Here is a 27,481-nt window from a genome sequence, read left to right as displayed (position 1 = left end):
CACCCTCCTCTCTCTGTACTTTCACATCGCCACACTAATTCCTTTGTTTCTTTGCAAAAATCCACCATTTCCTCATAGAGTGCGCAGCACCCGGGCAGGGTGGTGAGGGCAGATACACAGCAGCAACTCCCCTCATGAGCTATGGGCAGCCAGGAGCCACCCCGCCCTGAGGCCTGATCTCCCAGCTCCCAGCCCTGCTCATGGCAGCTGCCAGGGGAGGCACAAAAGCCTCCACCAAAAGCACGCAAAGAAAAAAAAGTTAAGTTGTGGGGTTTTTTTTGCTGTCATATTTTTCCCAGTATCATTAGTTGGAAGCTTTAGCTTTGGGATGTTGTTTTCTTTAAAATACTGATAGACATGTTTCCTAGAAAAGCTTCTTACCTCCTAATGCAGCAAACGCTTCCAACAAGAAAATTAAGCTGGAAAAAAAAGCAAAAACCTTTGCCTTCATATGCTGTTTTCCACCCAGCTCTCTTCCAATCTTGCTTAAGGACCCTCCTTCCCAAAAACTCCACCAGGCCTCTTTTAGAGTTCTGAAGCCATATTCTTGAAATGCAGTGAGGGTGTTCACATCGCTGCCTATTTTAATGAAATAGCCTATTTTAATGAAATAGCCAAGGCTGTTAGTAGTGAAGGCAGGAAACCCCATCCAGCACCCAGCTGCACTGACAGGGTACAGACAGGCTGCACCACAGGAGAGATGCCCAGCTTCTGTGTCCTGCAGCAGCTGATGCCCGTCACCGCTTTGCTCATCCCCACGTGTTATCCTTCCCTCCCGACTCCGTACAAAGAACACAAACACAGCTTCAGCTTGCTGACATAATGCCCATATTTAATCTTTTAAAACGAGAACAAAAATCAAGAATAAAATCAAGAATAAAAATTTCATTGAAGTCATACAGTACATTAATCTTTCAGCGATGACCCAATCTACAGTACTCAAATGCCTGCCATGAAGTCTATTATCTCAGCATTTAACAAGTGTATAACCAGTGACACAGGAAAAGAAGAGCTCACGATACATGGCTAATACAAGGAGTTCTGATTTGCTTCTAAGAGTCCAGCTAGGGTTTGCAGTATGCAGGTCACTTTTGAACAGTACTTCTATCAGCTTTTGCATTCAGTCAATCTGTTTGGGGCTTCTTTCTGTTACATGAGTTTTTTCCATTATGTAGAGGAAGATTTATATCAAATGAAGTTGTACAAGTTCAATTATCTATCTATAGGCATAAATGGTCATTCTAACTAAAAATTTAATAAGCGGTAATTACTCAGTCCTGGTTATACATTCCTAAAGGCTTAATAATACAGTTTTAAGAAAAGAAAACAAAACTAAAGAGAACACAGTTGTAGGGTGGCAACCTCTGTGAGAAGCCTCCTTCCTTCCCCAAACAACCAAGGGTTAACTTTACTTTCTGCATTTGAAATGGGCCTACAAAGTCATTCCAGCTCCTAGATGATACAAGACACAACTGTGTCCTTTCTGAAGTCTGAATGGTTCGATGCGTAACTCAGTAAAGCTCTCATACAAGTAATACTGGTAGGATGCAGACTGTTAACAGATATTAGGACAATATGCCCTGGTAGCACATTCGGATAGCAATCTACAGGTATTAGGGGGCTATCATCCAGTGGTTCAGGCAGCGTGAAGCGGAACAACACTCCCTGCAGCAGCTGAGGAGGGGTGAAGGCGCGCTCCTCTGATTTAGCCAAGGCTGAAGCTGGTTGCCTTCAGTTCCCTCTCACTCAGCACCTGCCCCCATCTGCTCCCCATCCTTTGGGAAGAATGCTTACCGACTTCTGAGCAGAAATCCCAGTCCGAGGATGACCAACCAAGAGTGGGGGCCTGAGCTGCTCCTCATGCTCCTGGGGAGATGGAGGGAGGTCTGCAGCTCCTCCAGGCCTGCTGCAGCAGCAAGGGTTCCTGTCTCTCACTGCTGCTCAAGAGCTGCTCCTGCATGGCCAGCAGGACTCCTGCAGTCAGAGGGCTTCCTGGCTTACGGCCTGAGCTAATGCACACATCTAGACATCACCAGACATTTAGTATGGCTTAGTTTAGCCCCGAGGATTTCTCTCTCAGGTAGGCTAACTAAACACAAGAGTAACAGAGCATCTTCTTCCCATGTTAGCAAAACAAACACAAGTACTTAACACAACTGCTTTGACTTGTTTTAATCTCTTTTCTGGCATCAGGTCCTGCTACAAATGGCGAAAACCCATGGACAACTGCTTTCCTAGATGGAAAAAAACCAGCAGAATCTCAAGGATCTGCTTTGCAGTTTGCTACTGGCATGAACAAAAAGTCTCATCTGGGGGGTTGTGGGTTTTTTTTTTTGTATGTTTTGGTTTTTTTTAAGAAAAATATCCAGACCATCCAGTGCACCTTCCTTGCACATACACACATACGCACACACAGAAGTGGAGAGCTCCAGAATAACAGGCATGGGAACCACAAAGCCTGGATTGTGAAGAGACACAGGGAATCTCCCATTCCTATATTAAATTCTCATTTAGCGATGAAGCAGCAAAATGACACACGGTAAGAAATAAATGGTCACAGAACACACACACACACACCCAAATGCAACTATGGGTAAGCATTAGAACATATTTTTTTCTTCAAATGCTATTATTCATCTGATAGTTTCTTTCCGGCTGTGCTGAAGTTTTTGAAGAGCATCTGGTGCTTCTTTAAACATTAACAGAGTGTACGAACCTCAGTGGCCACGGACAGCCAACCTCAGTAGTGCCATGAACTGTCATCTCCATTGACGGTTCTCTAGAAGCCATTCCAGAAGTTGAATCTGACTCTGCCCCTTTGGTAACACTCTATGTTTTTGTTGGTTTTTTTTTTTTTTCCAAATTAACAAACACAGCTTATTAATGCAAATTTGATGTTTTCTAAAAATTAGAAATGCTCAGATTATTAGTTCAGCAAAATGCAAAGTGCATCTATTTGGTTCTTTCCATAGATCACCTTCTTTTGTAAGTTTAAATTCCTTCACAGTTTAAAATATTGTGAAGAAATTATATGTATACTTTATGTATAGAACTATTTATATACATACACATATATACACACAACTCTGTACTTTATAGTCATAAACACCCATTACTTAGCTATTTATATTATATACACATGGCATGAACACACTCAGTGAAGAGTTGGTGCAGGCTGAAATCATTCCATCAGGTTTAATGGAATAACAACAGTGAAACCATGAGTGAATTACCAAGAGACACAGACATACATATATTAGATAAGGGAAAGACCAATTAAATCAGCTCTTTGATTTTCCTATTAACACAGGATTGTTCCCCCCATTCCACATTCCATATGTACACACGTAGCTATTCTGCATTCAGTTTACATGAGAGGGCAGTGGTGGTTCTTTTTCTAAGTGAAAGAACAGTCCATATTTACTCAGGCTCATTGCCACCTCTTCTACGGAAGTGCAGCACAGCCGGGTCTGGATGTCTTGGAGGACTCTGAATGCTGCACTGATGTTAGCTGAAAGCACCTGCTGAAGCATTATTGCATGGTTATGGAACAGCTATCAATTGCTCACAGTCTGTGAACTCTCTCTCCAGCAAGTGGTACAACTGTATAAATACGTATTATAGCACGAAACAGTTTAACACGAGGCAAGTCCAAGTACAAATGAAACCTAAAGGCCTATGGGTGAACTTTGAAGGCTAAGAGTTCTTCAGAGTGCATGTTGTTTAAGGAACGCAAGTCAGGTAACTTCAAAAGAAGTTTTGTGAAAATAGAGGCTTCGTTTGGGTGATTTTTCATGATTAAGGTCCTTAATGCACGGATTAGTGTCTCCTGAAGTGCCTCCACAGAATTGACATTTTCTATTCCAGAGCGATCTAAAGAAGAGAGGGTAGACAAGAGAAAAGAAAAAAGAAGAGACAAAAAACTGAACAGATGTAGTTTGCAATACAAAGCCACATTAAAATCTAATTCATTAGAACAGAAAAATACATATTTATGCCACAAGTTTCAAACTCAAATGCCAGAAATCTTCTTAAACATCATTTAGTATCAGCTTTGCAAAGTATTCATCTCATGCTGAACTGGCATATTCAGTCACCTTTTCTGTTCACTTACCTATGCTGCCGGAAAAGGACATACTGAAGCATGTACTTAAATGTTCTGCTGAATCACAACTTTCAGTACAAAGAAGGGACACAGAGCACTTGGAAGTAGACCTTTCAAGTGCTTCTCAAGGCTGGACACAAAGCTCTATTTGGATATGGAAATCCCACTCAGGACAAGTCAAACTTGTTTTTGCCTAACAGGACTCCACAGGGCATAGAAGGTATACGACTTAATGTGACTGAGCACCAACTCTGGCAGTGTTCCACAAGGAATTACAATGAAACATAATGCACCCCCCCCAAAAAATCCTAATAAAAGAGGAGGAATTTCAACATCAATCAATATTGCATTTTTACAGGCTGCACTCAACTTGCACCGAAAGCATCTCTTTCAAGAAAGCAATATTTTAGTATATGCTTGTTTTCCTTAGGTGGAGACTTGCCTAATCATGCACAATAGTTGTTTTTTTTGTTGTTTTTCTTAAGCTGTAGCCAACTGTTCCTAAATCCCAAGTAAATTTAGCAGGACACATACATACACAAATGACAGTCATGACTTGAAATGTGCTTCAGTGCATACATGTAGTTAAACACTGGGGCACAGAACTGGGATGCAGTATAACAACAGCTTTCTGGAGTAGAACCAAGTCAGATCATACAGTCAGGGTGGGAACACCATCGTTATGCTGTCAGTGTCAATCTGACTGGACTTCTCAGGTCCACAAAGTCCTTCTTGACTATTCAGTGCTGTTCCCTAACATTATGGGAAGTAGCATTATACAGCCCACTTAATCCATCTAAAAGCGGTTAACTTGTCTTTTTTTCTTTTCCTATAGAAAGATCATTCCAGAACCTTTTGTTCTAAGAATTCCGAACCCTAATTAATATCTAAACATGATTATAAACATTCATTCCATTCTTCTGTAAGAACTGTCTATTAGTTTGATGGTTGCTCTTCAAAAGAGAATGTATGAGAATACTGAGCCAAAAAAAGCTTCTTTGCCTTTGTTAAGCAAACTACTCCAACTTGACCACCTCTGCAAAACCTCAGGCTTTGCTCTATACCTGAGCAGGGATGAAAAACTCTGAACGAAGATCACCAGGTGACTTTTCTCAATAATTCTGTGCAACCACAGCTCCCTCACCTCAGCAGGGAGGTAAAGGCAGTCCAGCCTCCCCTGGGTCACTTGCTGTAGTCTCCTCTGCTCAATTAACTCAAGTCTTTCTTCCCCCTCTTCAGACTACTTCTGGTTGTGGTCAGCTGAAGTTTTTCCCTCAGTACTATCCAAATAAAAGAATAATACAGGGTGTGCATTTCCTTTTCATCACCCACAGTTGAGAGATTATCTGATCACTAGACCCACACAAACAACATTCTTCCTGCTTTGCTTCCTCTTTCTTCAGCGCCAATGATCCATCATGCAATTTCCCCTCCATCTTCAACAATTCCAGCTAACTGAAGCCATAGGCAAAGTATCCATTCATCCAGCATCATGTAGAGATACTTCTGACAAGCTTTCTCCCTGCTAGCACTGTTTATAGGCTTATGAGTATTTCTTTTTTCCCTGCTGATATTTTTATAAACAAAAGTTAAGTCTTCTTCAAAGATACCTTAAGTCGTGCAGTACAGTATTTCATATTGGATCACTCAAACAGCACTCAACAATCACAGACTCCTGTCTGCTTCTGGAAATTATGTGCATCTTGACTACTATCTTCCTTTTCATCTTCTTTGTAACATTCATTCTTAGGTGAAAAAATCTCAACAGCCTTACTCTTCTACTTTCTGTTCTTCCAGCTACAGCTTTTTTCCCCTTTACTTGCATCTCCACGTTCTCTCTAATGTTGTACTTCATCTCTCTTTCCTTCTGTAATTGAGCTCCTTCCCCACATTATGGCAAATGACTCCATGCTTTTGCTTGAGGGATAGGATGCACAGGATCTGGTTTTAAATATTCTCTTAATCAGCACGTGCCCACAATCTCTGAGCCCCTTCTACTGCTGGCAGGTATCTTCCCCAGGAATGCCACAAGGTCCTTCCTTTTCTATGAGCTCTGTCAGGGGGCACTTTTATGGCATTTGCTCACCTGTGAAGCTTGCTCGCTTATTTGTCCAAGTTATGATTACAATCATTTTTGTTTTATTGCAAGCCACATTGTAATGTCAGAAAATCATTGCATTTTTTGCATGTTCTGAACTGGCAGTGACGGTCAAGGTTACCACTGAGCCTGAAACGTGGTAGGTTTGGGCCCAAATATTAAGGATAATTAAAGCTGTCCTTTATAAAAACTCTGAGTTGCTCTATAACTTTCCCTGGTACCGAGGTCAGGCTGACAGGCCTTAGTTTCCCAGATCCTCCTTATGGTTCTTGTAGATTGGAATCACATCAGCAAGCCTCCAATTCTCTGGGACCTCTCCAGATAACCAGAAGCGCTGGCAGATTGTGGAGTGCAGCTCAGCAATCACCCCCACCAGCTCCCTCAGCACCCAAGGGTGGAGCCTGTCTGGTCCCATGGACTTGTGGCAGTCCAGATGGAGGAGGAGGAGCTCTGTAACTGTCTCCCTCCAATTCTTATCTATAGACACTCAACTTTATCATTCCCAACACCAAGCTCTTCAACATCAAAACACTTTTTAATATAAAGAGCCAAACTACCACCCTTCCTTCCTTGTCTACCTTTTGAAGAGCTTGTAGCCATCCATCACAGCACTCCAGTCAGGGGAGTGGTCCCACCACCTTCTGGTAATAGCAACTATGTCATAGTTAGCCTACCACACAATGGCTTCCAGTTCCACCTGCTTGTTGCCTATGCTGCATGCACTGGTGTGGACACGCTTCAGCCAAGTCATGTGCCTCACTCCCAGCTCAATCATCGTTCCCCAAGGATCATCTCAGGTGAGCCCTGTTTTGTCCCCTTCCCCCATCATAGCTAATTTAAAGTTCTTTCAATAAGCCCTGCTAGCTCCTGCACTAGGAGTTGTTTCCCCCTTTGGGATAGGTGGGTACCATTAATGGTCAACACACCAGGGGGCGAGTAAACCACTTCATGATCAGAGAACCCAAAGTTTCTTCCTCAACGCCAGCCTCTGAGCCAATTATTCATTACTTGTGCTTTCCAAGCCTGTTCTATGTCCTTCACTGCCCCTGAAGGTATTAGAACAAAAAAATCACTTGTGCTCCCATTCCTTGAACTAAATGCCCTAAACCCCTGAAATCTCTTTGCATAGTTCACAGGCTTCTCTGAGCTATTTCATCACTGCCCACCTGAACTATGAGTAGTGGAAAGTAATCAGTGGACTTAACCAGCTTTGGGAGTTTCCTCGTTATGTCCCTGACCTGAAGCCAAGAAGGCAGCAGACTTCCTGACAACTCGGGTCCAGTCTGCAAATGGGGCCCTCTATTCCTCTGAGAAGGGAGTCACCCACCATGACCACCTTTCTTTCCTGACAGAGGCAGTCTCAAGGCATGGGGGTGACTGCCTCACCTTAGGCTCCCTCCTAGGCAGATCCTCCATCACCTCCTCCCTCACCTCCCCTTCAATTTCCAGCATCTCAAACCTGTTCCTCAGTGGGAGCTGGGGAAACCAGGGTAAGCAGGCAGGGGGGACTCCTGTGACATTGAACTCCCTTCCAACTGTCTGTCTGACTGTGACAGGGCAGGGGGTCAACCACTTTTCTGGGGGTATCTCCCTGGCACCCTTCCCTCCGGCATGCCAGCGAGTCACTCCACCAGTCAATCTCCCTCTCACACTCCCTGATGGTCCTTAGCCTCTGCACCTCCTCCTTGAGCTCCACCACCAGGCTGAGCAGCTCATCCACCTGGAGAGCAGCTCATCCAACCAGCTCCATCCAAATGGAGACCTGAACAGCCACATTTCTGGGCAGGCCCTCCATCTGGGTCGCCACAGTCTTCTTGGAAGAAGCCTGCTGTCCAGTGAAGACCATGTTTAGGCCTGAGGTCTCAAAGGCTGCCAAGAGGAAAGCCGGTCTCCTGAGCAAAGAGGGACAACACTTACACTCCTCACCACTTGACCCACCTCCCACACCCACAGCTGCAGCACCATATGGGCAGTGTGGGCTGTGCTCACTCACTGAACCTCCCTATTCTCAGTGGGCAGCAACAATGGTTACTCACCTGGTGTGCTCTGTGGGTAGAAGCTACCTTCCTCCCCAAGGCTATTTAAAGCTTATCACCAGGTGCCAACGTCAAGGGCAGGTGATGACACGTTCATAGGGTGTTTAAACTGCCGCTAATGTGCCAGCTCCACTCCTGCTTGCTCAGCAGCCCACCCACAAGCTGCCAGGCCTGCAGCACAAGAGCAGCGCTGTTGCTGGCTTCAAAAAAGTCTTATAAATAGCTTTTTTTTTTTAATTGGCCTTTTTCACTCCAGATCCCTTGCTCAGTGCAGTCTGAAGCTAGCCTCCACAGCAAAAACAGAATTAATTTCTAATAGAAATTAGAAATGTTCCAGCTAGGTACTGTCTCTAAGCTAAGCTCTATTGGGTGCCAGCAAGAGCATGAAGCAGGGCTTAAAAAGCTGGAGAAAGGCAGAGAAGTGTGCTTTTAACACAGAGTCTAACAGCAGATAGAGCCAATCATATTCAAAACAGACAGTCCAGAGCTTATGGTATTCTAGGGCCCTGCAGCTGAACAACAGGAAGAACAGCTGCGGCCTAGTTATGACATTGCACAAGGAGGGAGGAGGCCTAGTTCTCACTCCTTGTTTTGAAGCTTGTCTTCGGTTCTTGCCAATTTATTTTTGGGAAATTAAAAAAAAAAAGTAAAGCAGAGTCTGGAAAAGCCACTGAAATCCCAATTTCTCTCTGCTACCTGAACATTTTTACTAACAGACTACAGTGCCACACTTCCTTCACACTGCCCTTCCTTCTGGCTTTGAAGCTTGCAGATTCCCTACCACCCACTGCTCATCACCCCTGCATACAAGCAAAGAGGCCACAGCTGCATTCCATCCTTTGCTATCAAATTTCATTTAGGCTGTGTATAAAACTACTAGATTGAACTGTCCCACCCTGTTTACAGAGATCTTGTGTTCCTATGCACCATCGTTGAGCCTGTAGCATCCCTCACTGATAACAGAGACACTGATCTAAAGGACTCATGTTGAAGAGCACTTGCTCAGGAGGTAAATAGGTGGTCCCAGACATCGGCTTTTTGTGTAAGAAACAGGCACTGCCAGCACTCCTGCTAGCTACCTCTAGAGAGCTCCTTATCCAGCAAGCATGGATTCTACATCTTGTACTTCAGGCATCATATGCAGAGCTAATGTGCCTAATTGTGAGCCTTTACATAATACTGCAGAAGTAAGTGCTTAATCCTTTGAATCTGGACCAGGGTGCTCCATCTATCCAGGGACTGAAAGAAGATATGAGGCCGGTGGAGATGTTAGTGGATTGGCAGACCTTTAGCTCTAAGAAGTCACGATGCGCATTAATAGGGCTTTATGCTGACATAGGCAGAGATCAAACTGTTGGATTTAAGACTTAAGTAAGATACGCAGTAGACTTCAATGACCGTACTTGGAAGTAAAAATACCGCTTTATCCCAAGACTTAGGCTGTCCAAGTCAGGACTAATTTCATTGATTGCGCCCTGTGAAACTTAGAAGAGTCAGACAAGTAGCTTCTATATAGTCACTGGGCAGCTATGAGATGCATTTTTAAATTCCACAGAAAGAAGCAGGAAAGCATAAGCCTTTGGCCACATTTTTCCAAAAGACAGTATTAGATGTAACAGATGTGTAGGAAAGTAAATTACAGGCTGCTAGTCTAGTAGTGTGAAACCTACTAGATCCGACTCATACTTGAAATAATATATGCCATTTACAGATATACCATATACAGAAATATTTTAGTAGAGAATCATATTCAAAATTTAGCAAAGATGTAAATTTAATTTTCTCTCCTTACCAGCAGATACCAGGACAACTGCTGTAAATAAACTCATCTCCTCATCACTAAGTTGCAGGGCATTTAGTTTCTCACTAAATTCAAACATGGAATTGAGTAGATCACCAGCTCCCATTGAATGCAAGTCATCCACACTGTACTTCTTTCCACTGAGGAAGGTGACAGTACGCTCCCTTGCGTCAAACAAAGATGCAAACCGTACCATTAAAACCTGGTGGAAGAAAAAATAAAAAGCAGAGAAATATAAGTGGATTTCTAGAGAAAGAAGAATTAAGCAATTTAACATAATTCAAACTTTCGTTCTTATCAATCGCTGTACAAGCATTCTGTATAGAAACTCTTAGCAAGCCATCAAGCTGCAGAAAACAGTGCAAGCTCTGCCCCAGTTGTATTAGAGAAACAAGCAAAAAAATAAAATAGGGAACAGACAGAGAAGGGGCTATAGAACACGAAAGGGAGGGAAATCAAAATTTAAGCATTAGACAGCTTGAGCCACAAAGACGATGCCATTCATAAATATGCCACTAGGACAACTTGCTTAAGCAGCTGAACAGCCAAAGGCACACAGAGCATTAGAACTGTTTTCTTGGCCACGCTTAATGAGCGGCAAAGTAAAGGTATTGAACCAGATTCTCGCTTGGTGTAAACTGGAGCAACTCCATTGAAACAATGCTGATTTACACCACCTGGTGATCTGGCCCACTAGGCATTCTTTAGGAAAGTACCATGCTGCATCACTGTTTCCACAGGAATGTTAATGAGCTCTGGTAGAAAGGAGCCGCACGTACAGCCTTCAAAAGGCTAAGAAAGCAGGGCTTGAAACAGCACCTGGTCTGTAGCTGCAGCTCGAAATACTCCTTTGGTACAAGCACCTGGGCTGGAGCAGTTGACATATGCTGAACTTACCCCTCTGGGCTGAAATTTCTCTTGTGGTTTTCTCAGCCGTATTGTGAAATGTTTCCCTGTGGAATGGCTTGTAAAGTTTCATTTGCTCATGTTCAACAACCTCATTTACATTTTCAAGGTTTAAGTTGCACACAACAGGCTTCTTATTTGCAGAAAGTGAACCAACTCACACTAGCTGAAACTTCAGATTTGCTGTAAGCTCTTGGCATGCCATCTTTTCTTTCTTACACTAAATAACTGCATTGATTTAAATGACATTTACTACGAATGAGAAGAACTGGGTTTTCAGCAAACACTAGAGCCTCTGACAAGCTTAAAAAACAGGAGGGTTCAGAAAAAAAGAAGAAATTGGAGAATTCACACATCATTCATGCACATTACATGACCTGCTGCTAAATTTAAACAGCCAAATGACATGCAGCAATCTGGATCGACACGTGAGCACTATATATTATTCACCTTAGTCACCTAAGCTGTATGTCTTTTGATGGCATTTACTACAGGGAGCAGTAACCTAGGCTATATGGAAGCCCTCAAAATACAACAAAAGGAGACTGGAAGTGCAGACAGACAAAGCTGAACTCATGCATTAGCAGGGACCCATGTATACTCAGCTTTCCAGTTCAAAATGCTATTCCTCTTAAAGAACAGGGCTTTAGAAACATGAATCACTAACTTCAAATAATGAGCAACTGGAATTAACACTAGTCTTCAAAACTGAAGCCCATAAAACTTTGTGATTTGTAGTAGGGCAAAACCCTCACAAAGAAGTTTCAATGATGCAATTCTAACTCAAGGAAGAATAGTTTAGACTACAATAAAGCACATGATTAATTCTTCCTGTTCCATCTCAAGCCAGACTCCAACTTGTACACGTCGAGGACATACCTGATGAATCCTATCACCTAATCGTAGCAATATAAGCACATTAAAACTCCACACAGTCGAGCACTTGCTCACTTCCCTCCCACCTGCAGCCAAACTGCCAAGCATCTGTATGTACATCAACTGAGCTACTAGCCCAGTGGATCCAAGGGGCTCACTCTTCTAGTATTAATTACATTTTAGGCAGGGCAGCACCAGTTCAAGTTCAGCTGAGGTCCCCACTTCAGGCTCACTGCTACTCTCCTGAACTCCCACACAAAGCCAGGCAAATGCCGCTACAATATACTAAGCTCCACAGCACTCCCAGTTCTAAGGCAGAATTTTAGTTACATGTGTGTGAATATATATAGCTACGTTGCTTCTGCACCCACATTGTTTCCATGCACCTTCTCATCTTCAAATGATGAAGCATTCCTCAAATATGAGCTGCTGTTAAGCACAGTGCCAAGACAGCCACACACTAGTGCCTGGGGAAGCCAAAATAGGCTTGGCAGCAATAGTTTTACTCAGGTTTTTCTATCAACATGCAGACACAAGGGTATCCTATAGCTGAGTTACCCAGAAGACAAAAGTGACCTTGTAGACACCAGGCTTTGAAGATGCTTTTGCCTCTACTGAAATGGTTTCATTTATCCTGTTGTTTTTTTATTGCTGTGCAATGTTTTTGATTTTTTCTCTCTTGCTAAAATGCCACATACGCTTTTAACTCCAGGTACCAGCTCACTAACAGAAATAATTAATTTTTCCTTATAGATGAGTGAATTAATTCCCCTGGATATAAAAACCTTTTTATCAGCAGTTCTTGAAACAGGCTAAAAGGCATATGAAATAAGGCTTAGAAGAGCCTGAGATGAAGAAGTGCCAAGACAAAACATTTTACTTGCAAAATATTAGTTTGGCTTTAAGTTACATGAACAGTTCAAGCCTGATTTTCCACTTTCTTTGAAGGCACTGGACAGTATCCCAACTTTGCAGAGGAAGGAACCAACATTTCTGTGTTAACAGCACAGCTGAGGCTGAAGTAGTAAAAACACTGCTCCTAGCTAGAGAAGAGTTTTAGATTCACATTAAAAGTGAATGATGAATCCAACAGCTAATAAAAAAAAGCCAAACACACAACAGCTAAATGGAATAAACAGAGAAACTGACACACTTCAAGCACCAAATTTTCCAGTCTATTTTGTACCTTCCAACCCAACAATTATCCATTTTACAACTAAGCTGTGTAAGAGACCTAACCCATAAAAAGAGAAATGTCTTTGGTTCAGGTAAATGCAAAATCTAGTAATCTTCTTTGAAAGAATAAATCAAGTAAATGAGAGCAAAAGCATCACCAAACCCGACTCATTCAGGAAAGCACAGTAACATCAAATACTTGAGACTTATCTCTGTAACTGAATTCTCATTTATGTACTTATAAAATGTGAACTTTGTCAAATAGACAATAGAGTCTGGAACAGCAACTAGATCCCTAAGTAATGGTTCCCTTCACGAAGGTCACTAATTATATAACAGCACAAAGCCCTCTGGCATCATTTCCAGTTTAAGACCACTAATTCGCATATATGTAATGACTGCACGTAGGTGAAATTAAGCATGAGGACCTGGTAAGTCAGGCTGCAGCTGGTACATGGTACCTGCAGAACTGCAGCAGTTATCAGCAGTTAACAGTTATAAGTGTTAGTGCCTTGGCAGATTATGGAAGCTTCAGCAATCCCCAATTGCAAAGACTTGTGGATCAAGATGGATGCCCTGGCATTGGCATGGAATGCAGTGGAAGAATGAAGGACATGGAGACTGATTAAAATATTCCTCTATAGAATTGTTAAGTCAATAGATGGCTTTCTAAACTATCCACCCTTCCAGATACAGTCTACTCCTCTACAGGCTAAGCAAAAGTAGCTATCAAATCAACTGCTGCTACGCAAAACAAAGAAGGTCCTCATTAACTGTTTATTAATGCCCAGGGAAGCAGGAATGATAGAAGGACTGAGTACTTCAGGCATAGCTGGAACAAGGACAGCTCATCATCTGACTGGACAGCACTGGACACCATCAGCTTAAGGAAAACTCAGACCATCCATTAAAAAAAAAAAAGTTACCTGATTCAACACAGTTCTATTTATTTTTTTTCTTAAGGAGGTCAAACTGACAGCTTGTCAAGTCTGCAATACACAGTGGTCTCACCTCAAAGGTCCCAGCCTTCAGAAGGTTAACCTGGTCATGTTGTGTGAGATCTCGGAACCCTGGGATGCGCTTGGCAAACTCCACCACTTCTTTCACTGCAGGAGTAAAGCTCAGCGAGAACTCTTCCCAGACTTCATGGCCAGACTTGTTTGGGTCCACGTGGGGAGTCTTACTCATTGGGCAGACCTAATGTTTACAAAACACACGGAGAGAACAACTCATAAAGATATCGTTCCAAATAGTGAAGAACTGTTGAAAGAAGTAGATTTATTCTCCAATAAAGCTTCGCAATGATTCACAGAGATTAAAAAAAAACACACAACAGTATTCCTCAGTCAACTCCCTAAGCAATGTTTGCCCCTCTTCCTTAAAAAAAAAAAACAAAAAAAAAACAGAAGGCAACCAAACAAAAACCACCAACCAATCCCCCCTAAAAGACACAAACTTGGGAAGTCCTTAGCAGAGTGTTTCTAAACATTGTTTAAAGACTTGAGAGAACTGAAGTTGTGTTATTCTTCCTGATCTCACTCATAGCTGATGTCTGGATTTCTCTTACTTGTATTATCAATATAACCTTGCAATTCATCATGATTTCAAAAATCACCTGTAATCTCCCCATCACTACTATGTTCATTCTCGTAGATCTTTCTTGTTTTACAGGCACTTCAAGTGATTCAGTCAAGGTGACCAAGATGTCAACAACAGAGCAAGGAACTGAGCTATGGTTTCCTGAGTCACAGGCTTACACCTTCCTTACCAGAACAACCTTCCTACCCTACGTGTTTGCTTTTAATTGTACCACTGAGGAAAGACCAAGGAACTTGTATTCCAGTTTTGCTCAATCAGAAGATGACAAAATGCTCTCTATTAAATAAACGTACAATAACTTTTTGTAGGAAAGTCTGAACACATCTAATGAGATCAACACATTCTTCAAAGCTGACTTCCAGAAAACTCCCCTTGCAAAGAGATGCTCTGAGAGATTTTCATTTCTGCTTTACAAAACTTACATCTCATATCAAAGTTTAAAGCTTTTAACCCTTATTTTACCTGCCACCAAGGACAAGAATTCCTTTAAGTATTCTTCAGAAACATACCAAATGGTATGGGAAACCCTACATCATATCATCAAAGCAAGGACAGAACAATGGAACAGTAATTGCTCAAAGTTTTACTGCTTGCAGGGCATCTTGAATTTGTCCAGCAATTCTTTGGTTCTGACATCCTAAGATCTGCTACAAGAATATGCTCAACAGTGCACTGGGTGTATATGGCATCAAAGCAGGAAAACCAAGATAAAGATAGATATTTCTGTACTTCCTCCCACCAAGTATCAGTTACTAAATGGGCATTCAACATGCAGAAAGCTCTTGCCTTTCACTTTCCCCTGAAAGGCAGTCAAGAAAACTGCGGATTTCTTGGTTCACTTGTGATACAGAATGCTGTATTCCTGAGGACAACCCCCAGAATCCAACTTTTACCTCTAGGCTGGAAGAGGACCTTTTTGATAAACTGAAAATCATTCTGAACCAAAATAAACTGCTTTTCATCTGGAAATACTTCTGACAAAAGATCTTGGCATACAGTCAGAAGCAAAGCTGACAGTAACCACTGCTGAACTTCATGCAGTTACTGTTACAGATGTAGAGCTCTCTTTAGATTAGGTTCAGCACACCAGGATGGATCATCAACAAAAGTTCCAAGTTCTCTTCAGAAAGATCTACCTGGATGTCCAAGTTTGCTGCTCGTGCAATCACAAGCTCTTCTGAGAGAAGCTTTGTCAGGAACAACTATAAGCAGTGCTTTTCTGTTTGTATGTGCACACATGTGCATGAGCACATTGGAAATGTCAACAAGCAAAGAAAGCAAAACAAAAAACACCATGCCCCAAATGTGTCTCTGTACTGTTTCAGAGACAAATCACACTCCCTTGCAGCTACTGACTCATTTTGGTCAGATCCTGCTCTCACTGAATTCTCTGGCAAAACTTCTGTTAATGTCAGGGGTGCAGTGGGAGAGTGCAGTTCTCCATTTGACTCGGTTTTGTTTCCTCATTGCAGGCTATGTTAAACCTCCCTGCAGCTGCTATACACAGGTCAAACTGACTGGTTGGGTCTCTGCAGGCACAGCCACTCCCTGCCTGCCCACGCTGACAGGTTTAACCTCTGCTTCTCAGGAGTGCCAAGAATGCCGTTGTAATGACTCCAAATACTTTCCCTGCAAGGAAGAAAGGTTGGGAATTATTGTTATTTGCTGTGGTGCAGTGCCCAGAGTCTGCAATTAGAAGTCAGAGCCTGCTAGAGATGGTCCACATATGCAGTAGACAGAGAAGCACCAAAATCCCGCCTGAAAACAAACAACCTTTATAACATGGAGGTTTTTCCAGAGGCCTACGAGCACCTGTGAACAACCTTTACATACTAGGAGGAAGAAAAAGACTGGATTCAACCACTTCAGAAAGTCCAGGGGTCTGCACTTCTCACCAGCAATGCAGGATGAGAACAAGGATGTTCCCTCTTCCCAGGCAGTTCCAATGATAAAGAGGACAATCTATTTTAAAGACTTAAAGAACCAGTCACCTGGATGGCAGAGAAACAGCAGGTGCAATGTAAAGGGGAGGGACCTTTGTTAAGGAAATGCAATAAAACAAGAATAGTTTTTCTTAAGAACCGAGTTAGAAAATGGTCTACCCAGAAGCGTATTCAGAGCTTCCCCTGTGCAAGTACTATGAATATCCTGAACTTCTCTCAAGTGGCTTAGCAGCGTATCTTCCTTCTGCCTCTGTTCAGATTTGAAGATGTTCTAAAGGAGACGGATGCTCAGCCTGTGGATGCCCACTGAACCCCTATGTTACATGGCCTATAGTGGACTAAGCTCATTCCCATAATGAATAAATAACACACTGCCTACCCAAGAAGAGATTTTAGATTACAATAGCAAGGTGCACAGCTTGACTAACTTCAAATCCTAGCCCTGATGTTTCACTGCAGAAATTTGTTTGCAATACCTTTACAGAAAATACAGCATATCTGACTGTGTAGATTACTTTAAAATGAAGTCTTCAGAAGGTTTCACAGAAGAAGGGAACTTACAAACTCATAACAACCATTTTCATTCTTAAAGCAGTTAGAAAAAAAAAAAAATTGACTTTTCTTCAAGCAGTACCCTCTGATATTAGTCTATTTACAGCTGGCCAGAAACTGAGTCAAGAAACTCCATCACTTGTCTCATTTCAAATCCTGTACACAACTGGAGCCATTGCTCTCCCTCATCACAGGTCATGCTATTAAACTTGTACGATTATGTCAAGCTCCAGCAGTGATGCCAATTAATTGCGTGCAGCTTCACTGACTTAAAGGGCACAGCTGAATCTATTGTGAAGTATTAGTATTTGAGGTTTAAAAAAAAACAAACACCACTAAGCCTTTCACCAAGTGAAATATAAGGTCAATATACCAGATGCATTCTTCCTCCAGTGCTGCATGAATAAGTGGTATTTCTGTTTGAAGAAAAGACATCTTCTGGGATTCTATCGCACAGTCGCTGAGTGTAACCGTTGGTGAAGTTCATGCAGTGGCCATTTGTGAAACATATGGCGTGCCCACTTGGATAATGCATTGTGCTTCTCCCTTTGTACTGTCCGCCTAGGTGTTGCTCACTTTCAGGGTACTGAGGGCCACTGAGCCCGCTAACACAGTGCTCGCTGCTCAACATGTATTGTTCAGTGTTCTTTGACACCCTCTCCCCACTCTGGGACTGCATCATCTCTGCTGGGTTTTGAGACTGTTCTTGGTTGTACATGAAAGTATCTTTGTGGGCCCTAGTGACCATACCAATCACCTCTTCCTTAGCCATGTCAGAGCTAGGAGGAGGAGAAGGGCTTTTGAGGGTTTCCCGCTCTTGCTTGGGTTTAGAGGAAAGGTCATCTTGAGGTGCTTGATCTTGATGTTCGGCTAACGCTTCATTGGGTAAGTGACCGCTGAACTGACTGTTCATCATGGTTTTCATGGCACTCTGCATTTCAATCAGCATCCTCTGCTTTTCACGTTTAGGAATGCGGCCAAATCGAACAGCTACCAAGGAGAAACAAAAAGTTTAAGTCAATCCTGAAAGTGTTAGAACAGGCACAGCCATCAAACCAAAATGGAAAACACACACACACACACCAACCAATAACCTTGTTTTAAGGGCTTTTACTGATCTCACTAACACTACAAAAGGAGTATTACCACTGAAATCAAAGAGCTCCTGGGCACAGGACAGGCATGAGATATGAATTATATGCTGCTGTTTATGTTCAGAAAGAAAGCAGCTATAAAGCACAATCTGTCAAGCCTTTTCCCCTTTTGTTACCAACCCAAGGACTACACACACAGTTGTGCCAGTTAATTAAATGGCAGGCTTTAAGACTGGATCAATTAAATGAGAACAATTCTGTGTGCTGACAATCAGCTCAATTTAAGCACGGTTCATACAGTATTTGAATGTAGATCCGACAAGACAATTCCTTATGGTCTAGTTATCCAACTTGCAAAAACAATGAAGAGAATTGATGCTGAATTGAGCTTACCTGGGCAAACTTTCCTGATAACTTTGCCTTGACAAGGACATTTTCTGCTGCAAGGGGACGGGCATCACTGTGGCTGCAGCACATTTGACCCTGAACTGGGAAACCTACAACTGCCTTTGCCACCCTATCCAACCACAGCCTTACAAGGGCTTATAACCAATTTTGACTGATGCAATTACATTCATGCAGTAGTCCATCATTAAAGTAAGTAAACCCCTTTCATTAAAGCAGGTGCAACCTTGTGCACAAACAGGTGCCCAGGGGATGAAATAACTCCTGTGCACGACAAGAACTCAGAACAATTACTTTAAATAAGTTTTAAACACTCCACCCACTAAATTATTAACAGTCCAAGATTCCTAGTTCTTGTGAAATAAAAATCCAGACTAAACCAAAAAGTGGCCCAGAAGACAGAGTTCTGTTTGATATCAGTAAGTTGCAGCAGACTGACAAACTACACTTACCAAAAAATAGGTCAGGAGGAGCAGACAGCCAGCAAGGTGACCAGACACTCAGCTCAGCATTATCCCTTCCTCCCCACCCCCTCAAGAAAAATAAGAAGAATAATACAGATATATGCTTGACCTATGCTCCCAAAACCAACACCTTCACCTCCATAATGGTTACTCTTAGCCTATCCCAACTACCTGAACTCCAATGGACCTGGTCCAACTCATACTAAAAAGCTGTCCCATTTAGTTAAAAAACAAAGAAACAAACATCCTGCCCAGGCAGAATTTCCTGTTGAAAACAATAATGCCAGCAAAGAATCTTGCCAGGATTCAGGAAGGATACGGGTTAAAATATTACCTCAGTAAAACAAGGTCAAGACTCCTGTTATATCTGCATCCCTAAAAGACCACTGTAGCACACCTCGCTCTGTCAATCCCCAGGGAAGGGAGGAGGGTTCTTTGGCCGGCATTACATTACCAGGTCAGGAAACTTACAGGGCAAGGTGGCAAACTGATCTAAGTGCACTTTGATAGGGAATCTGCCCCTGATAATATGATCAGCAACATTTCTGTCATTAAGACTCTTAGCAATGAGTTTTGTGGTGGGCAGTGTATTGACTCGCAGAGGACTGATGCACAGTTCAGGAACGTACCATCTCTTGACATTCCAACAGACAGACACTTTTTGAAACGACACTGCTGGCATCTGTTTCTATTCATTCTCATTATAGAGCAGTTGTTATTCTTCAAGCACTTCTTATACTGGATGTTTTGCTGAATGCTTCTTCTGAAAAAACCCTGTAAACAAGCAACAAAACCCCCACAGTTTTTATTACAGAGCATGTCAAACCCTCCTGCCAAGATACACCCCTCTGTAAGCACAGAGAACTTCACCTCACCTCATCAGCTGCGTCAGGCCAGCAGCCCTAAGTGAATTTAAAAGAACCTTGCTATTCCTAATGACTTACTTCCCTTCAGTGTGTGATCCGCATATAAAGTAAACTAGTTACGATTTCTACCTACAGGAGATGCTAAGGTGCTTCCTGCATAGTCAACATCTAAAAGCTAAATACCTTACTTTCATTGCTGTACTGCCTGTTTATGAGATATGCCCTCAGACTCCTATGACATCAAACACAAAGGTGAAAGCCAGAATCAGTTTCTTTAATTTCAGTTCTGTTTCCAGACTATGGAGACTATCTCACTGCACCATACTACATTCAGGAGGTAATTCTTATACAGCTTCTACCCCAAAACTGACAAACTCCATCATGGAACACAACATCTGCAGCATTACAGTACCAGAAAATATATCTCTCTTGATGCATGAGCATCCAGTTTTGGTTTTATTCCCATGGTAAAAGAACTGCCTTTCCAAAGCTGTTTTGTTCTGTGTCATCCCAGGTTACAACTCACATAGCCACCATCTCCTAATGCAGTTAACAGTCATGTCTTGGCTGACACGGTCCTTACCACCTGTCTCCAGTTCTTGTTCTTTGCCATGCACTCCATGTCAGGCAATACTGGATAAAGAGTGAGAACACAAAGTACTGCAGAGCTTGGAAAACACTGTGAATCACTGAGTGGCTCGTCCACTGCTTGAAACTTCTCAGATTTAACAGAGAAGCACAGCTACGCTTTATGATTCTCAGCATTATTGCTGCTTTTCCCTTGAGGAAAGAACCTTGAGGAAACGCCCTTGAGGGCACTGTACCAGCAGGAAGATGAGAAGAAATACACCTCACCTTGCAGCCCTCACAGGCATGAACACCATAATGAAATCCTGAAGCAACATCTCCACAGACCTTGCAAAGAAGAACCATTCCATTGAATTCTAGAATCAGAACAGAACATTCAAGGATACAGAAAGTCAGTGACAACTGCAAGAACACACTTCCAGCTTTTTAAAACCTGGACTAACAGCAAAATGCATCAGCTCAGTTGAATGCACAAAAAAAAAAAAAACAAAAACCAAACACAGAGAACGATCAACAGAAAGCAAAAAAGTATGAAAACCTTGAACAGTTCAGAAGGTACCGGAAGGGGGGGAAGAAAAAAAGCAAACAACCATGAAGCACTCAACAGAACAGGGAGAAAGCGTGTATTCACTGGACTTTGAATCACTGTAGCACTGTACGCATTTGTAGAAAAAGAGTCTGCTTACACTTAGCATTTTAAAAGGATCATTTAGGTAACTAGGCCACCGAAGCTTTGGCTCAATCTGTCTTTCCATCAGGACAAGGAAGCAAATATAATGGCTGCAGTTTCCTCAGCTGAGAGAAGACATCTTCCCTCACACGCTCCAATTTGAAAATACCTTCTTAACTCTGCAAACATTTACGGGTTGGCTTTCCAAGTTTCTGCCTCATTTTAATTCAGTTTACCAATAAAGAATCTTTGCGGATCCTTAGCAGTGGCCTAACACTGTTTTTACCAAAGCAAACGGGAGCTTTACCAATGACTTCAATAAGCACAAAGTTACCTTAACGCTGAGTAACAGACACAGTTGGAATTACTCCAGCAGAACCGTGTTCTATCAGAAAAGCAAATTTCTTTCACACCTGGGTTTCACTTGTGAAGAGAATTTATTTCCTCGTATGGTTTTGAAAAAGAACCAAACCACAGATTTTCCATATTTCATGTAACTGATACTGAGCTAAACCCATGACCTACCTATACACCTACAGTCTACAGCAGCTTTCATCTTCAGGAACCTCTGCTTATAGCAACAACCTAGTTGCCAGTACATTTAAGGGCAAGTAAAGGCTCTTAGTAAGAAGTTAGTGTAGTAACATGAGAAGAAAGGGAAAAAACATGACACGTTTTTGAGGTAGAACTGTTGTATACCAATTATAGTTTCCTATCAATTCAAAGCAATAAAACAATTTAGCCGGTTAAAGAATCCAGCTTCCAAAAGTCCAGTCTGAACTCCAGCTGAGTGTTTGTAGGAACACTCAATAAATGCTGAGCCCTGCCCTTCCAAAGCCAATCCAATATATTTCCTTGTTGTCGTCTTTTCTGATGAACAGAGATAATATAAAGCAAATAGTGGTAGCTGCACTGCTAAACACATTTTGCGAGGCTACCCTTTAGTTCCAGCTTATGAGCAAACACTGGTAATTCATTCATTTTGTTCCTCAGAGAAATTCAGGGGGATGGAAAATCAGCGGGCAAAGGTGGGAGTATAAAAAATAAAAAGGAAGCCAGATTTGCAAGACAGCTCCATAAATACTCCTTCAGGCAGCCTCCAATCACAACTACCATCCCATTATTAAAAGACTTTAAGGTGACACAAGATTACTTCACCACATCTTTTTAAGCGAGGGTTCAGTTTTTATTAAGATCAATTCTCATTAGTGAAAACTGGCAGTAGAGCAGGACTGTATTTATGGCCTGTCTGATCCAGCAGCAAGGAGACCCTCTCGTCTACCAGCACTTGTATGGTAGTACTGTACCATACATATAACACAAACATTAAAAAATGAAAAAAAAAAAAAAAGACAAGACTCTGGTACATGCTGTCAGAGGAAGCCACAGAGAGGAGCTGCTTGTAATGAGTAGAACGTATAGATCCACACTGTAGGGATGTAAAGGGGGGAAAACAGTAGTTTCACAAACAGGCACCAGACATACTTGTGACTCCGTTATGGCCTTTTGTCAAGCCAGCAACACCCGACTGGCTGGGTTTAACAGTCTCCTCTAGCCGCTCACTCTTTGGTGCCCCATCGGACCCCTCGCTGCTCCGACCATTGCAGCTGCTTTCCGAGGAGGAGCTGTTCGGAGAAGATGGTACAGGCGAAGAGGATGACTGGAAACCGCTGTCTGAGCTCTCGCTGTGACATGAGGCTGGGCTAGATGCTGAGCTCGAGGAGCTGATGTAAGCTATCACACCCCCTAAGGCAAGAAAAAAAGGCGGCATGTAGTGACATAACAAGCAGACATGCACCACGGCCATGTGAGCCACGCCATGACCCAGCACCGCCAGACCCGGCTGTCACGTGTTCCTGGACGCACTCCTTTCCAGCGCTCCCTCGTGCTCCTTCCTCCCCATCCGTGTGCAGCGACTGACCTCCAGATCTCACCCATCCGCCTCCCTGCTGCAGCAGCCACCCTCGGGTTGAGATTAGATAAAGCGACAGGCGGAGCAGCGAGCGGGCAGGACAGGCAACGGGGACAGGGCACGAGGCCCAGGGAGGGGGGTTCCCCGGGTGCCCTATGAGCAGACCTTGTCTGGAGCGCACGTGGAGGCTGGGGAGAAGACACGATCTTACATCGCTGCAGATCAGAAAGCAAACAGGCTGGGTTAGGAACAGAAATAGGGCAGAGCACACAGGCTGCAAGCCAGAGGCACAGAAAGGAAGGGCTGGGAGGTGCTCACGATGCAGAAGGGAAGAAGCAGGCAAAGGAAAGAAACAGCACTGCAGCCTGGTTAGCCTATTTAATGTCATGTGTCCTACTGCAAGCTCTTGCAGCACTTCTAGCAGCAAAGGAACTCCAGCTGCTTGCTCTGCACAGGGCACAGGAGGACAGAGACTGCTTGCAGGCTGACACTTGAGGATGAAACAGCTTTTTGTCCTCAGGCAGACATGGAAGCAGCTCTGCTCTTTTTTCTCGCTTGTTAAGATGAGAATTGTTTTCACTTCACCTGAGTTTGTCACTAAGACTCACTATTTCAAACGTCAGTTCAGAAGCACTTGATATTTCACACACACAAGCCCAGCAGCAAAAGCCATGCAACTGTTTAAACAAATGACAGCCAGCAAGGTCAGGCTGGACCAGGCTCTGAGCAACCTATCTAGCTGTAGGTGTCCCTGTACACTATAGGGGAATGGGAGTAGATGGCTTTTAAAGGTCCCTTCCAACTCCAACAGTTCCACGATTCTATCTCCTCGGTTCCATACAAACGCTGATCTAGGTGTCCTCCCTGCAGAGAAAACTCATCACACTGGAGCAAGGAGTGCCACACGACAGGAAGAATGGAGAACTGCAACAACGGCCACGCACTGACTTTATTCAAAGGAAAGAGACATCTGTGCCAGCGGAGCCCCTGCCCAAGGAACAGAGGCAGTCAGGGGTCTGTGCATCAGCCCTTCCACCAGCCTCCCTCCCCACAGCCCAAAGCTGCTGCACTGTTATACAGTCCCAGGATCCCAGGAAGAGCTGGTGTTTGTGGTAAGAAATGTTGATAAAAGCAATGGAGTGTTCCAACAGCCCTCTCAGCATTCTGATGCCAGTCTTACCAGCCTGTTCCCCCTTTAACAGTTCGCTTTCCCTACCAAAGGCCTCACATCCCATGTGCCACTTAATGAGCAGGGGTCAACCCAGGCAGCCACCTGACAACTGTGCCTGCTGTTCCTCCTGCTCCTCAGCCCTGCAGCCATCCCCAGGCAGGTGCTCTGGGAGCACCCCACGCAGGGCAGTGGCAGCCAGGCTCAGGCTCATGGTGCCACAGGGCAGGAGGTGCCAGGGACACACGGGTGCAGGCAGGTAGACACGGGCGCCAGCCTTATCTCCTGCAGGAAGCTACGCCTCTCTGCAATGAGCCCAGTGCCACCAAACCCCGGGTAACAGAAAGAGACAGGCTTCCCCGAGGGATGTCACGGGAGGGCACAGAAGGAGCACACCGATGACAGGGCTCCTCTTTATCCCTTGTTCAGAAGCCTGAGGAGCTCCAGGGAGCCGGGCTGTTCCGACATCACTGTGGTTTCCCAGACAGCTGGAGGCCCCGACATCCCGGCTATCCCAGCAGCACAGCCCATTTGTGCTCGGCTCCCAGCGTCCTTCACAGCTGACCAACAGCGCGGCCACCCCGCAGCCGTGATCTCCGTGATCCTCGGTGCAGCCTCACACCCCGCCAGCCCACGGGGGGACCCGCAGCCCCGCAGCCCGTCGGGGCGCGTTCAGCCTCACAGCGAATCGTGTCCCTCTGCACCGTGCTGGCGCTCAGCACGGGCCCCAACAACACGGACAGCGGCGCTGCCGGGCGCGCACGGAATTCCAGCACCCTCCAGGAGCCGCGTTGGCCCCGCAGCGCCCGGCTCCGCTCCGGACGTGGATCTGCGGCCCCGTTAGAGCCGGGCACGGCCACGTTACACAACGCCTCCCCCGCGCAACGGCACCGGGCCGGGCCACGTGAGGGGCGCGCGGGCCGCCCCGCCGAGCACACGGCCGCGCGCGTGCGGCCCCCCCCGCCGCTCGGCTCGGCTCGGCTGGGCTCCGCTCTCCTCCGCTCACCCCGGGTCGGGGCGGGGCCGGGGCCGCCGCAGCCCCACGTGTCCCCCCGCGCCCCGCCGCCGCCCCGAATGTAGGTCACCCAAACGGCGGCCTCCTCCTCCTCCTCCCTCCCTCCCTCCCTCCCTCCCGCCTCACGTGTCCGCGCCGCCCGCCGCCCCGCGCCGCCGCCCGTCGCTATTATGCAATGCCCGCGTCACCGCCCCGCACGGCCAATGGTTGCGCACGCCGCGCGGAACGTAAACACAGCGCGCACATGGCCCGGCCGGCGGGGCCATGTGAGGCGGCCGCGCTGCCGCACAACCAACCGGGGGTCGGGGCCGCGCCCGGCACCGCCGCCCCCCCCCAGCGCCCCGCGTCCCCGCGCCCCCCCCTCCACCGCCGTCCCCCGGCGCCCCGCTCACCCGCGCTGACTTCCATGGCGCCGTTCGGCCGTAAGGCGCCGCCGTGTTCCGCGCTGCCCTCCGCCGCGCTACATGCGCTCCATGCGCTCCATGCGCTCCATGCGCTCCCGCTGCCCGCCGCTGCTCCGCTCCTGTCAGAGCCTCCCCGGGCCGTGCCCGCGCGGCGCCGTCCCCGTTCCAACAAAAGCTGGCGGCCGGGCGCACACACAGTGCGGCACAGCCCGGCCCGCCCCCGCCAGGCCCCGCCCCGCTCCGCCCCTCCCGCCCCCCTCACCCAGTGACACACTTTCCGCGCGGTGCGGGGCGGCGGCGCTCACGTGCGGCGGGCGCGTGCGGGTGGCGGGGGGGCGCGGGGTGACGCGGGGACAGGAGGCGGCACAGGGGGGGGGTTAATGGTGGCGGGACGGGACGGCGGCACGGGGCGAATCTCGGCTGTGCTCCCCGCGGCTCCTTCCCTCGGCACGGCCGGTGCTCGGATCGCGCGGAGCCGCCCCTTCCTGCCCGTGTGGGGAGGCCCTCCCGGCTCCGGAGCGGGCACCGGGGGCTCCTTATAGGGCGGGTGGGTCCAGGCGGGCCTGGTGCCTCAGCAGCTGAACCCCGCGCTTTGCAAAGAGGAAAAGTACGTTGACATGAAGAGTGCCGAGGGCAGCATCCCTCCTCAGCAACCTCAGCACCCCCAGCATCCTCTGTTTGTTTCTCTCTGTCACCTCAGAGCAATCCCAGCCGCCTCCCGCCTTGCTGGAGCAAATCCACCTTTACAGGAGCTCCCGACTCTTCCCTGCTAACTCGCACCTTATCACCACCAGTTTAGTTATAGGGCAAGTTGTCTTGCCCCGTACAAAACGCTCTGTCCCTTTGTGCCCTGAGGTGCTGCAGCACAGTGCTGTCTGTGCTGATCTTGTGCTCCACGGCTGCGGGTGGAAGCAGCGCACAGAATCACAGAGCTGTGGAATCACCGAGGTTGGAAAGATCTCTAAGGCCGTCTATCTAGTCCAGACATTGACCCATCCTCACCATGCCCCGTGGCCATGTCCCTCAGTGCCACAGTCCTTGAACACCTCCAGGGATGGAGGCCTCTCTGTGCAGCCTGTTCCGATGCATTGCCACTCTGAGAAGAATTGTTTCCCGATATTCAACCTGAACCACCCCGATACAACTTGAGGCCATTCCTTCTCATCCTATCACCGTTACCTGGGAGAAGAGGCCAACCCCACCTCACCGCAGCCTCCTTTCAGGCAGCTGTAGAGAGCAATCAGGTTTCCCCTGAGCCTCCTCTTCTTCAGACTGAACAATCCCAGCTCCCTCAGCTGCTCCCCATAAGCCTTGTGCTCCAGTCCTCTCACAGCTTTATTGCCCTTCTCTGGACACACTCCATGGCCTCAGTGTCTTTCTTGTAAGTGAAGGGCACAGAACAGGGCACAGAACTGCCTGCACTCAATGCATGCAGGCAGGCTGCTTCCCCTGGCTGAGGCATCACCCCTGCACCTACAGCTTCTTTAAAGCAAAGGTTTCCTCGCTGTCTTAGCAGCTTACATGCTGCTCACTGATAGCTGCTGTGATGACAGCTACGGCCCTGACTTCTTTCCCACATTAGTGATATAAATAACTCTCCTAATGAATCCCAGCCTCTGGAAGCCAGTGGAAATTTTCCTATCGATTGTTCAGCCCTACACAGTGCATCCTGACCCCTTGCCCTACTTATTTCCCACCTCCATTCCACGTGTGCATCTCACTGTTCAGCTGTTTGCATTTTTTGTCTCCTCTCTAGAAGTGAAACCCCAGCAAGGAGGTCCCGGGGGGTCTTCAGCTTATCAC

General features: G+C 45.7%; 1 protein-coding gene and 1 long non-coding RNA gene across 3 annotated transcripts; one reads left to right on the top strand and one right to left on the bottom strand.

Annotated features, from left to right (window-relative positions):
- Positions 1-805: 805 nt before the first annotated feature.
- Positions 806-25,902, bottom strand: NR1D2 (nuclear receptor subfamily 1 group D member 2). Of its 2 annotated transcripts, XM_015853972.2 has the most exons (8): positions 25,667-25,902; positions 22,665-22,925; positions 20,777-20,865; positions 19,685-19,829; positions 17,466-18,082; positions 14,010-14,195; positions 10,032-10,242; positions 806-3,873 (listed from the first exon to the last, which is right to left on the bottom strand). In XM_015853972.2, the coding sequence occupies exons 1-8, from the start codon at positions 25,680-25,682 to the stop codon at positions 3,677-3,679; spliced, it is 1,722 nt and encodes a 573-aa protein (XP_015709458.1). In that variant the 5' UTR covers positions 25,683-25,902; the 3' UTR covers positions 806-3,676. The 2 variants fall into 2 exon arrangements, with proteins under 2 accessions (XP_015709458.1, XP_015709457.1); XM_015853971.2 differs by lacking the exon at positions 25,667-25,902 and having other exon boundaries at positions 22,665-25,082.
- On the top strand, positions 3,882-14,895 carry LOC107309293. Its single transcript, XR_001553149.2, has 2 exons — positions 3,882-7,000; positions 14,670-14,895. It is a non-coding gene; the product is annotated as an uncharacterized LOC107309293 (long non-coding RNA).
- Positions 25,903-27,481: the final 1,579 nt, after the last annotated feature.

The sequence above is a fragment of the Coturnix japonica genome, chromosome 2, assembly GCF_001577835.2.
Source record: "Coturnix japonica isolate 7356 chromosome 2, Coturnix japonica 2.1, whole genome shotgun sequence".
Taxonomy (NCBI): Eukaryota; Metazoa; Chordata; class Aves; order Galliformes; family Phasianidae; genus Coturnix; species Coturnix japonica.
The sequence above is the reverse complement of the archived record's forward strand: the minus strand, read 5'-3'. Positions and strand labels throughout refer to the sequence as shown.